Genomic DNA, 15,149 nt, shown 5'->3' with positions numbered 1-15,149 from the left:
TTGAGAACATTCTCTTCTATTTCTAGATTACTTAATTTTTTCTTACTATGAATAGACATGCATCGAACAGTTTTTTCCTCAATTAAGATGACTATTACTTTTCTTCTTTAGACTGTCAATAGGGTGGGTTATATAGATTATTTTTCAAATACTGAAGCAGACCTATATTCCCAGGAAAATCAGCCCCATTTGGTAGTGGCATATGTCTTTTTACATAATTCTGCATTCAATTTGCTAATATTTTGTTGAGGACTTTTACATTTGTGTTCATAAGCAGTATTGGTCTATAGTTTTGTTTTGTTTTGTTTTTAGGATTGTCTCTATCTGCTTTTGTTATCAGGGTAATTGTGGCTTCATCAAATAATTTTGGGGAATGTTTCCCCTTCTATTTTCTGGGAGAAATTATATAGATTTGTTGTTATCTTTTTCTTTAAATGTTTTGTAGACATTTTCAATTATGCCATTTGATCCTGCAGATTTTTATTCAGAAAAGGTTTAAGTAGAAATTTCATTTCTTTTATAATTTTAGCACAATTTGGATTATTTATTTCATCTTTGGTGAGTTTCAATAGTTTGTGGTTTTCAAGGAATTATCATTTTATTTAAATTGTTGAATTTATGTAAAAAGGATTGTTATTTTCCTTTTTCTACATTTTTACATCTGCTGAGTCTGTAATGATATCCCTCCTTTCATTTGATATTAGAAATTTGTGTTTCTCTCTGCCAGTCTTGCTAGAGTTTTATCTATTTTACTAATCTTTTCAAAGAACTAGCTTTTGTTTCACTCATTTTTCTCTCTTGCTTTTCTATTTTCAATGTAGTGATTTCTACTTTTAACTTTTTAATTTCTATACATTTATTTGACTCTTTTTTTCTTGTTTCTTAAAAAGAAAGCTTATATTTTTGATTTGAGACCTTTTTTCTATTCTAATATAAGCATTTAATGTTATAATTTTTTCTCTAAACACTGTTTCAACTGCATCCCACAAATCATGATATGTTGTATTTTTATTTTAGTTTGGTTCAAAATATGTTCTAATTTGTCTTGTGACTTTCTCTTTGGCCCATGGATATATATTTTTAATTGTACTTTAAGTTCTAGGGTACATGTGCACAACATGCAGATTTGTTACATATGTATACATGTGCCATCTTGTTGTGCTGCACCCATTAACTCGTCACTTACGTTAGGTATATCTCCTAATGCTATCCCTCCCGTCTCCCCCCATCCCACGACAGGCCTGGTGTGTGATGTTCCCCTTCCTGTGTCCAAGTGTTCTCATTGTTCAGTTCCCACCTATGAGTGAGAACATGCAGTGTTTGGTTTTCTGTTCTTGCGATAGTTTGCTCAGAATGATGGTTTACAGCTACATCCATGTCCCTACAAAGGACATGAACTCATCCTTTTTTATGGCTGCATAATATTCCATGGTGTACATGTGCCACATTTTCTTGATCCAGTCTATCATTGATGGACACTTGGGTTGGTTCCAAGCCTTTGCTATTGTGAATAGTGCCGCAGTAAGCATAGGTGTGCATGTGTCTTTATAGCAGCATGATTTATAATCGTTTGGGTATATACCCAGTAATGGGATGGCTGGGTCAAATGGTATTTCTAGTTCTAGATCCTTGAGGAATTTCGACACCATCTTCCACAATGGTTGAACTAGTTTACAGTCCCACCAACAGTGTAAAATGTTCCTATTTCTCCACATCCTTTCCAGAACCTGTTGTTTCCTGACTTTTTAATGATCACCATTCCAACTGGTGTGAGATGTTATCTCATTGTGGTTTTGATTTGCATTTCTCTGATGGTGAGTGATGATAAGCATTTTTTCATGTGTCTGTTGGCTGCATAAGTGTCTTCTTTTGTAAAGTGTCTGTTCATATCCTTTGCCCACTTTTTTATGAGGTTGTTTTTTTTCTTGTAAATTTGTTTGAGTTCTTTGTAGGTTCTGGATATTAGCCCTTTGTCAGATGAGTAGATTGCAAAAATTTTCTCCCGTTCTTTAGGTTGCCTGTTCACTCTGACCGTAGTTTCTTTTGCTGTGCAGAAGCTCTTTAGTTTAATTAGATCCCATTTGTCAATTTTGTTGCCATTGCTTTTGGTGTTTTAGACATGAAGTCCTTGCCCATGCCTATGTCCTGAATGGGTTTTGCCTAGGTTTTGTGCTAGGGTTTTTATGGTTTTAGGTCTAACATTTAAGTCTCTAATCTATCTTGAATTAATTTTTGTATAAGGTGTAAGGAAGGGATTCCATTTTAGCTTTCTACATATGGCTAGCCAGTTTTCCCAGCAGCATTTATTAAATAGGGAATCCTTTCCGCATGTCTTGTTTTTCTCAGGTTTGTCAAAGATCAGATGGTTGTAGATGTGTGGTATTCTGAGGCTTCTGTTCTGTTCCATTGGTCTATATCTCTGTTTTGGTACCAGTACCATGCTGTTTTGGTTACTATAGCCTTGTAGTATAGTTTGAAGTCAGGTAATGTAATGCCTCCAGCTTTGTTCTTTTGGCTTAGGATTGTCTTGGCAATGCAGGGTCTTTTTGTGTTCCATATGAACTTTAAAGTAGTTTTTTCCACTTCTGTGAAGAAAGTCATTGGTAGCTTAATGGGGATGGCATCTATAAATTACCTTGGGCAGTATGGCCATTTTCATGATATTGACTCTTCCTATCCATGAACATGGAATGATCTTCCATTTGTTTGTGTCCTCTTTTATTTCATTGAGCAGTGGTTTGTAGTTCTCCTTGAAGAGGTCCTTCACATCCCTTGTAAGTTGGATTCCTAGGTATTTTATTCTCTTTGAAGCAATTGTGAATGTGAGTCCACTCATGATTTGGCTCTCTGTTTCTCTTATTGGTGTATACGAATGCTTGTGATTTTTGCACATTGATTTTGTATCCTGAGACTTTGCTGAAGTTGCTTATCAGCTTAAGGAGATTTTGGGCTGAGACAATGGGGTTTTCTAAATATACAATCATATCATCTGCAAAACGGGACAGTTTGACTTCCTCTTTTCCTAATTGAATATCCTTTATATCTTTCTCCTGCTTGATTGCCCTGGCCAGAACGTCCAACGCTGTGTTGAATAGGAGTGGTGAGAGAGGGCATGCCTGTCTTGTGCCAGTTTTGAAAGGGAATGCTTCCAGTTTTTGCCCATTCAGTGTGATATTGGCTGTGGGTTTGTCATACATAGCTCTTATTATTTTGAGATAAGTTCCATCAATACCAAATGTATTGAGAGTTTTTAGCATGAAGGGCTGTTGAATTTTGTCAAAGGCCTTTTCTGCATCTGTTGAGATAATCATGTGGTTTTTGTCTTTGGTTCTGTTTGAATGCTGGATTACATTTATTGATTTGTGTATGTCGAACCAGCCTTGCATCCCAGGGATGAAGTCAACTTGATCATGGTGGATAAGCTTTTTGATGTGCTGCTGGATTTGGTTTGCCAGTATTTTATTGAGGATTTTTGCATCGATGTTCATCAGGGATATTGGTCTAAAATTCTCTTATTTTGTTGTGTCTCTGCCAGGCTTTGGCATCAGGATGATGCTGGCTGCATAAAATGAGTTAGGGAGGATTCCTTCCTTTTCTATTGATTGGAATAGTTATAGAACGAATGGTACCAGCTCCTCCTTGTACCTCTGGTAGAGTTCGGCTGTGAGTCCATCTGGTCCTGGGGTTTTTTTTGGTTGGTAGGCTATTAATTATTGCCGATTCTATTTCTGAACCTGTTATTGGTCTATTCAGGGATTCAACTTCTTCCTGGTTTAGTCTTGGGAGAGTGTATGTGTCCAGGAATTCATCTATTTCTTCTAGGTTTTCTAGTTTATTTGCATAGAGGTGTTAAAGTATTCTCTGATGGTAGTTTGTATTTCTGTGGGATTGGTGGTGATACCCCCTTTATCATTTTTTATTGCGTCTATTTGATTCTTCTCTCTTCTCTTCTTTATTAGTTTTGCTAGTGGTCTATCGATTTTGTTGATCTTTTCAAAAAACCAACTCCTGGATTCATTGATTTTTTTTTTTGAAGGGTTTTTTGTATCTCTATCTCCTTTAGTTCTGCTCTGATCTTAGTTATTTCTTGCCTTCTGCTAGCTTTTGAATGTGTTTGCTCTTGCTTCTCTAGTTCTTTTAATTGTGATGTTAGACTGTCAATTTTAGATCTTTCCAGCTTTCTCTTGTGGGCATTTAGTGCTATAAATTTCCCTCTACACACTGCTTTAAATGTGTCCCAGAGATTCTGGTATGTTGTATCTTTGTTCTCATTGGTTTCAAAGAACATCTTTATTTCTGCCTTCATTTCGTTATGTACCCAGTAGTCATTCAGGAGCAGGTTGTTCAGTTTCCATGTAGTTGAGCGGTTTTGATTGAGTTTCTTAGTCCTGAGTTCTAGTTTGATTGCACTGTGGTCTGAGAGACAGTTTGTTATAATTTCTGTTCTTGTACATTTGCTGAGGAGTGCTTTACTTCCAACTATGTGGTCAATTTTGGAATAAGTGTGATGTGGTGCTGAGAAGAATGTATATTCTGTTGATTTGGGCTAGAGAGTTCTATAGATGTCTATTAGGTCCGCTTGGTGCAGAACTGGGTTCAATTCCTGGATATCCTTGTTAACTTTCTGTTTTGTTGATCTGTCTAATGTTGACAGTGGGGTGTTAAAGTCTCCCATTATTATTGTGTGGGAGTCTAAGTCTCATTGTAAGTCTCTAAGGACTTGCTTTATGAATCTGGGTGCTCCTGTATTGGGTGCATATATATTTAGGATAGTTAGCTCTTCTTGTTGAATTGATCCCTTTACCATTATGTAATGGCCTTCTTTGTCTCTTTTGATCTTCATTGGTTTAAAGTCTGTTTTATCAGAGACTAGGATTGCAACTCCTGCTTTTTTTTTGTTTTCCATTTGCTTGGTAGATCTTCCTCCATCCCTTTATTTTGAGCCTATGTGTGTCTCTGCATGTGAGATGGGTCTCCTGAATACAGCAAACTGAAGAGTCTTGACTCTTTATCCAATTTGCCAGTCTGTGTCTTTTAATTGGAGCATTTAGCCCATTTACATTTAAGGTTAATATTGTTATGTGTGAACTTGATCCTGCCATTATGATGTTAGCTGGTTATTTTGCTCGTTAGTTGATGCAGTTTCTTCCTAGCATCGATGGTCTTTACATTTTGGCATGTTTTTGCAGTGGCTGGTACTGGTTGTTTCTTTCCATGTTTAGTGCTTCCCTCAGGAGCTCTTGTAAGGCAGGCCTGGTGGTGACAAAATCTCTCAGCATTTGTTTGTCTGTAAAGGATTTTATTTCTCCTTCACTTACGAAACTTAGTTTGGCTGGATATGAAATTCTGGGTTTAAAATTCTTTTCTTTAAGAATGTTGAATATTGGCCCCCACTCTCTTCTGGCTTGTAGAGTTTCTGCTGAGAGATCCGCTGTTAGTCTGATGGGCTTCCCTTTGTGGGTAACCCGACCTTTCTCTCTGGCTGCCCTTAACATTTTTTCCTTCATTTCGACTTTGGTGAATTTGACAATTATGTGTCTTGGAGTTGCTCTTCTCGAGGAGTATCTTTGTGGCATTCTCTGTATTTCCTGAATTTGAATGTTGGCCTGCCTTGCTAGGTTGGGGAAGTTCTCCTGGATAATATCCTGCAGAGTGTTTTCCAACTTGGTTCCATTCTCCCCGTCACTTTCAGGTACACCAATCAGATGTAGATTTGGTCTTTTCGCATAGTCCCGTATTTCTTAGAGGTTTTGTTCGTTTCTTTTTACTCTTTTTTCCTCAAAACTTCTTGCTTCATTTCATTCATTTGATCTTGAATCACTGATACCCTTTCTTCCAGTTGATCGAATCAGTTACTGAAGCTTGTGCATTTGTCACGTAGTCCTCGTGCCATGGTTTTCAGCTCTATCAGGTCATTTAAGGACTTCTCTACATTGGTTATTCTAGTTAGCCATTCATCTAATCTTTTTTCATGGTTTTTAGCTTCTTTGCGATGGGTTTGAACTTCCTCCTTTAGCTTGGAGAAGTTGGATCGTCTGAAGCCTTCTTCTCTCAACTCGTCAAAGTCATTCTCCATCCAGCTTTGTTCTGTTGCTGGCGAGGAGCTGTGTTCCTTTGGAGGGGGAGAGGCACTCTGATTTTTAGAATTTTCAGCTTTTCTGCTCTTTTTTTTCCCCATATTTGTGGTTTTATCTACCTTTGGTCTTTGATGATGGTGACGTGCAGATGGGGTTTTGGTGTGGATGTCCTTTCTGTTTGTTAGTTTTCCTTCTAATAGTCAGGACCCTCAGCTGCAGGTCTGTTGGAGTTTGCTGGAGGTCCACTCCAGACCCCGTTTGCCTGGGTATCAGCAGCAGAGGCTGCAGAAGAGTGAATATTGCTGGACAGCAAATGTTGCTGCCTGATTGTTCCTCTGGAAGTTTCGTCTCAGAGGGATACCCAGCTGTGTGAGGTATCAGTCTGCCCCTACTGGGGGGTGCCTCCCAGTTAGGCTACTTGGGGGTCAGGGACCCACTTGAGGAGGCAGTCTGTCCGTTCTCAGATCTCAAACTCCATGCTGAGAGAACCATTACTGTCTTCAAAGCTGTCAGACAGGGACATTTAAATCTGCAGAGGTTTCTGTTGCCTTTTGTTTGGCTATGCCCTGTCCCCAGAGGTGGATTCTACAGAGGCAGGCAGGCTTCCTTGAACTGCGGTGGGCTCCACCCAGTTCGAGTTTCCTGGTGGCTTTGTTTACCTACTCAAGCCTCAGCAATGGCAGGCACCCCTCCCCCAGCCTTGCTGCCACCTTGCAGTTAGATCTCAGACTGCTGTGCTAGCAATGAGGGAGGCTCTGTGCATGTGGGACCCTCTGAGCTAGGCACAGGATATGATCTCCTGGTGTGCCATTTGCTAAGACCCTTGGTAAAGCGCAGTATTAGGGTGGGAGTGACCCAATTTTCCAGGTGCTGTGTGTCACAATTTCCCTTGGTTAGGAAAGGGAATTCCCTTACCCCTTCCTGGGTAAGGTGATGCCTTGCCCTGCTTCAGCTCTCGCTTAGTGGGCTGCACCCACTGTCCTGCACCCACTGTCCAACACACCCCAGTGAGATGAACCTGGTACCTCAGTTGCAAATGCAGAAATCACCTGTCTTCTGTGTCGCTCACGCTTGGAGCTGTAGCCTGGAGCTGTTCCTATTTGGCCATCTTGGAACCACCGGGCCCATGGATATTTAGAAATGTGTTTTTTTAATTTCCAAATTTTGGAAATATTCTTATTTTCTTTCTGTTACTGCTAGTTTAATTCCTTCATGGCCAAAGAGTATACTTTGTATAATTTCAGTTTTCAAAAGATGTTATTTTATGGCCCAGTATATGATCTTTCTTGATGAATACCCCATGAGCACGTGAAAAGAATGTGTATTCTGGTGTTTTTGGTTGTGTGTTCTGTGAACACCTATTAAATCCAGTTGGTTGATGGTGTTGTTCTTGAACAACCTTACCTTTCCTCCTTTTCTGTCTCCTCATACTATTGAGAGAGAACAGTTAAAATCTCCAATGATAATTGTGAATTTTCCTATTCTTCCTTTCATTTTTGTCAGCTTTGCTCCATGAATTTTAAGCTCATTTTTGATGCATATATATTTAGGAATATTATGTATTCTTATGTACATTGCATCATATGTCCATCATTATGTAATGTCCCTCTTTATCCTTGGTAATTTGTTTGTGCTGAGTTGATATTAATATAGTCACTCCAGCTTTCTTTTAATTAGGTTTTCATGGTATATTGTTTTTCATTCTTTCACTTTACATGTATCTATATCATTATATTTGAAGTGAGTTTCTTGCACTTCTACACCTGCATCTGAGTCCAGGGGCAGGTGTTGATAGGAGAGAGAGGGAAAAGAGCTATGACTGTTGGCTGCTTTAGAATTATGGCTTCACTAATAGGTAACTTGGCATCTCAATCTTCACTTTTCCAAAATTTTTACTTGAGTATATTCATAAAGCTGAAGTGAAGGAGGCAGTAGAGAGGTAGCATTTGAGGATGGAAAATACAAAACTAATTCCAGATACTAGGTCAGCGGTCCTCAAACATCAGAGTTTGAATATAAGAATTCTATTATAAATCTACATTCCTAGGCTACATCTACAGAGATTATGCTTTGGTAGTTCTAGGCTGGGTTCTGAAAAACTGCATCATCATGTCCCAGGTAGCTCCGATGCAGAGAATCTAAGGACAGCACTATGAAATGTTTTTTCTTATCTAATGATTGTGGTAGGACACCTGATATTATGTGGCTCTCTTAGAACTCATTACTCAAGAACAAGGCAGGACTAAGTTCATTCACACAGACAAGTGGATAAGGTTGGGAAATTTTAATTATGTTGCAATTGTACTTCAACTTAGATTTTGTCCCTTTTTTGGTAGGCCAATTTTAGCACACATTTGTTAACTGGACTTATCTGTGCTATTTAGATAAAGTGGCTCTGAAAAGACTTGGTGTGATTGGTAATATATAAAAAAAAAATTGAAGATATTTGTGTAATTGACTCAGTTTGTCACTTATTTCTCCTCTTTTCAGATATCTACTTTCTCCAGTCTTCTAAGCTGCTTTTTTCTTTTTTATTTATCATTTATAGAGAATCCAGAGTAGAGGAATTGCTAGTTTTTACAGCCTTTGCTTTCCATCAAGTCTTGTGTGACCAACATATACGTCTTCCATCTTCAGCAACTCTGTTTCACCAATATCCCTTCAACTTTCATGTGAGATTATAAAGATAGGTTATTTTTTTTAGCCCAAGTGCTTTATTCCATGATATAATAGATAGTATGAGAATCATCTGCTGTTACCAGTAGCTTTATCTTTTTAGACCACTTGAATTATATTTTATGTGGATCCTGAAATAGTAATGGAAACTAATCATCATGTCTTCAGTTCTGAGCATGCTAAATCGACCATAACTTTTTTAAACAATCAAGCCACCCATAGTTTGCCAAAGATGATGATTGGACAATTGATGACCTTTAAATAATTGTGAATTTTATTTCTCCATATTAAATGGGTTCCTTGGATTTGGAAATGAAACTATCATTAAGAACATATGTAGTATAATGGAATTCAGAACCGGATACCTCAATGTTGTTATTCTTATCACTGTTTTATTCATGGAAAATGGTGCTAAATGTTTTAGATGTATGTAAACTTTCTGACCACAAGGTGTATGTTTAGTATTTTACTAAAAAGTAATTTACTAAGTAATATTGTAATGTCCTAGAAGAGTGTCTACATTTCTGAAAGGGGAGTAGTTTTCTTCTTTCCCTCTGAGAAACTATCTGATATCACTACAATGAAGTTATTCCTTTGGGGTTAAGAAATAAAATAGTATACTATTTTCATCCTAGTTTACTTTTCCAATATCACTCATTTAGGGATGATTCTGTGCTTTGGAAAAGGTATATTGTATGCATAAATGAACTTGGGTTTCTCACCTAAGAGAAAATAGAGAAATTTACAATGCCCAGTAGCATGAGGACTAGATCTGCCATGATAATGCTATTGAATTTGGGCATGTAAATAGCTGAAATTTGCAAGAAAAACAAAACAAAGAGCAGACCCTTGGATGATTTGTGAAGTAAAAGATAAAAATAGTAGAAGATTGGAGAAGAATTCTTGTAAAAAGACAGCACTTGTTACCATAGGCATTGGTACCCAGGGAAAATCTGGGGTACCATTGCTAGGCACTATGTTATATAACAGATCTCATACTTGCTTTTCTAATTGGTATTTGACCTAGTAATATTCTTTTTGATTCATATGTATTATCTATTTCCTCCCGTGGCCAGTAGCAAACAGGAGAAACCATTGCATAAATATGCAATGAATATTTATCTAATAGAAGAAATAAAGATGAATGTATTTGTTACTAAATAAATTCAATTGCTGTAACAAAGATACTTAAAATAATAGCAGGTAAAACCATAGAAAATTGTTTTTCTCGGCCGGGCGCGGTGGCTCAAGCCTGTAATCCCAGCACTTTGGGAGGCCGAGACGGGCGGATCACAAGGTCAGGAGATCGAGACCATCCTGGCTAACATGGTGAAACCCTGTCTCTACTAAAAATACAAAAAACTAGCCGGGCGAGGTGGCGGGCGCCTGTAGTCCCAGCTACTCGGGAGGCTGAGGCAGGAGAATGGCGTAAAAACCCGGGAGGCGGAGCTTGCAGTGAGCTGAGATCCGGCCACTGCACTCCAGCCTGGGCGACAGAGCGAGCCTCCGTCTCAAAAAAAAAAAAAAAAAAAAAAAGAAAATTGTTTTTCTCTCCTCTAGTCGTCTGAGTGGGAACTGTGAGGTTGATATGGTAGTTTCACTTTCATCAGAGATCAGAATCTTTTGTCTTAGTGCTCTACCATCTTTGACACATGGTTTCTACCTCAAACTCCTACCAGACCATCTGCATTTCAGCCAGCACAAAGGAGGAAATGTAGAAAGGAAGGCCATATCATATCTCTGCTAACGTCTGTTTACTCACATTCCAATAGCTATAACTTGATCAAATGGCAATGCTTAGTTACAGGGAAGACGGAGAGAAATGTAGTCTCTATCTAGATGGCCATATTACTTACCTAAGTAAGGAGAGGATGGATATTGTTTGGACTACTGAAAGCTGGTACCACAATAAGTACACTCAGATTTCTTCCCTCAGTGAGCTTAAATATTCTGTAAGCGTGAAGAAAACTGTTCATTGTAATACAAGCAATAAGTATGAAATAAGAATTGTAGGAAATGCTTATATTTAAAGAAAGCTTAAATATGTTAAAAATATTTATAATTTCAGCAGCAGATATGACATCCAGGAATAGAAGCCCAACTAGGTATTGAAACTATGGGTGTAGACAAAGGAGGAAATTTCTTGGTAAAAGTGGCATCAGAATATCTGAAAAATAGGACTTTTTCAAAGTACACCCACTTCTATCCACCTAAAGTCTTTGAGAGGCCTTCATACCACCAGGTGTATTCTATTTGTTAAGAATCATGAAGCAGAGAAAGAACGATGGAGACTAACCTAAATCCTTCACAAGTCTTAAAGCTTCTCAAGAAAGGGTAAGTCTCTTCATCAGATATATCTCCCTCTCTTACTGAATAGGGTCTCTGATATTGTTTCTTCTTCTTCCCTCTTTCAGGGTGCTTTTCAGGAAACAATGATCATTTTTTGGCAATTAATCAGAAGAGGAGTGGGAAGCCGGTATTCGTTTATCAGCATTCACAAGACATTGAGAAGAGCCTGGATATCGCCCCACAAAAAATCTATAGACATAGCTACCATTCTTCTTCCGAAGCTCAAGTAAGCAAACGCCACCAGATTGTCAATTCAGCATTTCCTAGACCTGCATATGACCCGTCTGTCAATCTGCTGGCCATGGACGGTCAAGATCTTGAAGTGGAAAATCTTCCAATCCCAGCAGCAAACGTAATTGTGGTGGTAAGTAGTATGTTAAACTGATGCTGAGGCTGATGTTGATGCTTTCCTGTCATTGATACTTGAAAAAAGAAAAACACTGATTGTGAATAGTTGTCAATGAATCCCAATGGGTATGTACCACAGCAGTTATTCTGTGGTACTTCTAATTTGTTACTTGGACTATTGTCTGTTTTCTTCCTCTTACGAAATCAGAAAACTTGCCTGTATCCTCTGCTCATAGCAGAATGCATGGTACATGGTAGATGCTTAATAAATATTTGAATAAAAGATTACTTTAGGAAGGCCTTATATTATAGTTGAATATATCTTAAACTGAGCCTCCTGCCTTCTGTGAGAATCTGTTTTAAGCAGATAGGCCTTAGTCTCAGCCTGTGTAAATAAATAGTACTTATTGAAGATCCTCTGGTCACTTGACTCAAATGCCAATAAATGAGGCAACTGAAAGGGAGAGGTGTGGTAGAGGGAGAGTAGTTTTCTGTCACTGGAGCAAATAAAATGCGTTGGGAGTAGTTGATAGATAATGTTTCTGATATTACTGATAAGCACCATTCTTTATTAATCAAAGTGATAAAATGATCCCATTGCTTATGTTCTTAAAGTTCCCTTGCTTGTATAACCCAGATTAGAGGTTCCCAAATTGTGGAGGCATCATAGTTTAAATACATGCTGAGGTTGGCACCCTATTTGGACTATAGTTACTCTCTGGTTTATCACCATAATAGGAGGATCCACACTGAAACTATAAATCAGTAGTTAAATGGTTGTTATTGCATCTCTGCCCCAAAATATAATCAAATGAGTTGATTTGTGAGGCCAAGATAATTCAGTGAAACCATGTTTGCATTTTGGCAACTTCTCTATGCACCAAATGTAATTAAATTTAACAAGCTTCTTTTTTTTCTTTATTTTTTTTAACCTACTACATATAGTATACTTAGTATTGAGAATCAAAGTTCCATTCATCGATGTTTTCAACTAGCATACACCGAGTATTTATTATGATCTAGGTTCCCCTTGGGATATCTGGAAATAGAGACAAATGAAATACAGTTTCTTGTTTTGCTTGGAAAATGTCTGGAGGGAAATATCAATAATTCAATAAAAATCACAAGCTAAGAACACAAGATGAACTCTTGTTAAGAGAAAATATGTGGGTCACTTGGCATCCTGAAATACTTGAACAAGTTTTCTGCATTTACATGAGTAGCAGATGTTCTGAAGGTGAAAGTCATGTACTGTGTTTATTCAGTGAAGATAAATGATGTCAATGATGTCTCTGTATCTGGAGATGCTCCTGTTAATGCTAGGGCTCATGGGAGATGTTTCCTCTAGTGACCATCATATACCCATAGTCATCAACTCTTAAAGTCACTGTAAATTACAGTTCAAGAGGCTTGTTCTATCTTGTAATGTCATGTACTGTCGAGTTAATTTGATATTATGGACAATAAAAGGCATCGATGAGGAATTCTGGCAGGTCATTTCACTTTCAGCTTATTTGTGGTTTGGAGATTCATGAAGAAGCTGTGCTTTTTCTTTTGGGTGATGATTACATAGAGGCAATAGGCAATTTTGCTGCATTAACTTTCCCTAGCCTCTTTTGATCTAGCCTCTAACCATGCTGTGGCTTTGGTAGCTGGCAACACCAATTTCCAGTTCTAATGTTTCCTGTAATCCACTTATTACTTATGTGCATGATGATTTAGCAGCAAAACGGGGGAGGCAGGGTTATTTTTTAAATAAATCAATAATGTTTAGCTTCCTCAAAAAGCAAAGGGGTGATGCAATTAAATATCAGCTGATTTGAAGATGCATTCCATACAGAAAATGGATATATGGATGGGGCATACAGGAAGCAAGGGATGTATTCTGGGGCAGCATAATGACTTTAACGGAATAATTGATGTATTTGTGCATATCGTGTGTACATGTGTATGAAACATATATATCAATGCAGACCTTGTTTGAGGGACATTGTAGTGGTACTAAGAATTATTTTGAGACTGAATTTATACTCAAATAAACTGTGTTCATGACTGTCAGTATCTTGAGCTGGAGAAATTGTGGACATCTTTTTTTTCCAGCCAGGGTAAAAAGCTACACTCAACCTCTAAAATGTATATGTAACTTCTAAGACTTCCTAGCTCAGAAGGAAGGATCACGCATCCCTCCTCCAATACTTTTTCTCTTTCTTGTTTCAAATATCATTGACAGTGAGTTTTAGAATGCTACATTTAAAAAGGACATGAAAGTTACATGTGTCTCTCCTCTCTTCCTGATTCCCAATTGCCACCACAAAGCATTTCATAAGAGCATTTGTCCACAAATGAATTTTTTCCTCTTTCTTCTTTTTATTAGTAATCAGGAAAATTTATAGTTTATTTGTTACAAGGAGAGTACAGCACAATTAGAATATTCATCCCAAATAATGCTAACTATGTTCCGGAAACTCAATTAAGCTGTTATTAGGATTTCTGTGCAGGTACAATGTAGAGAGGATATGAATGCCTCAAGGTCAGTGCTATGGTAAGAGGAAAAAAATACGGCTTTAGATAAAAGTGTGCTGTAAAATCCGTAGCTCTTGTCACTGGATCCCCAGGATATTTGTCAAGACACAAGGCCACAACACCAGGAAGGAGGGAACCCAGAGGTGCAAGTGAAAGTGGTGGAATGGTAGCAACTACAGGCCATTTCAGTTCAGCATAGGCTGCTGAGTGAAGAATGTTCTAGCCTGGCCAGAATCAGAGCAAACTGGGGACTAGTAAGGCTTGGGAATATAAGGGGTGATTTTTGACATCAGCGAAAGGGCATGGAAATGGGAAGATTATGATCTACTCTGTTAGATGGACTTGTGGGAAAGAAAAATAAAGGAAAGGAGAAGAAGATGGAGGAGAAGAAAGAGGAGAAGCAGCAGCAGGGGAAGGAAAGGAGTCAAGGAGCTAAGGGAAAAAGAAGGGAGGGGGAAGGGAGGAGAGGATACAGTGGCAGCTTTTAGGGACGCGGGAAGCATTCTGTGAGCACATAGGAAGAGGGTGGTGAGTTTCCGGGGGCTTGTGATCCTCTCCTTGAGATCCTAGGATCCTAAAACTTGTCTTCCTCACCACTCACCCAGATCAACACATAGACAGACATTCTATTGTTTCTGTGACACAGAATATTCTTTGCAAATACTTTTTATCAGGTATTTGACTTAGAAAGCTATTAAAGCCAAAAACTTGTGATATCTATGGGTTTTAATTACATTCTAAACTCGGGTTTATGGCATACCTCAGCTTTGTTCTTCTGTTGACTACCTTTTGAGATTCATCTTATAGGTAAAGTAATAATCTCTAGACATTATTTGAAGGGCTTTGAAAGTCCGGCTGTCTCATTGCTTTGCCACAGTAAATAAATTTTGTAGCATTTACTGTGTGATGTGAATAAATAACTGTTGGACACTTTTTCAATAGACAAATTGGTTTAATTATAATTTTATATTTGTAGAGTAGGTTACCCAAAGGATGGGCTTAGTCTGTGTACATATCAACAGAATTCAGCCATGTCATGGAAGATGTATTGGTGAGGAATACTTTGTCGCAAGTGATGACAAATCCAACCCAAACTGGAGAAAATTTAGTGGTTCAAGTACCAACACTTTTGTATATTTAGCTTTAGATATGATTCAATCAACAGTTAACATTTCT

At 38.0% G+C, this 15,149-nt stretch overlaps 1 protein-coding gene across 1 annotated transcript in view; it reads left to right on the top strand.

Moving 5' to 3' along the window:
• Nucleotides 1-15,149, top strand: part of PTPRR (protein tyrosine phosphatase receptor type R) — a 281,445-nt gene that overhangs the window by 21,401 nt on the left and 244,895 nt on the right. The window contains exon 2 of the mRNA XM_017946001.3: nucleotides 11,168-11,466. Coding sequence (XP_017801490.2) covers nucleotides 11,168-11,466 — 299 coding nt within the window. The remainder of the gene's footprint in view (nucleotides 1-11,167; nucleotides 11,467-15,149) is intronic.

This window comes from Papio anubis, chromosome 9 (assembly GCF_008728515.1).
Source record: "Papio anubis isolate 15944 chromosome 9, Panubis1.0, whole genome shotgun sequence".
NCBI lineage: Eukaryota > Metazoa > Chordata > Mammalia > Primates > Cercopithecidae > Papio > Papio anubis.
The sequence above is the reverse complement of the archived record's forward strand: the minus strand, read 5'-3'. Positions and strand labels throughout refer to the sequence as shown.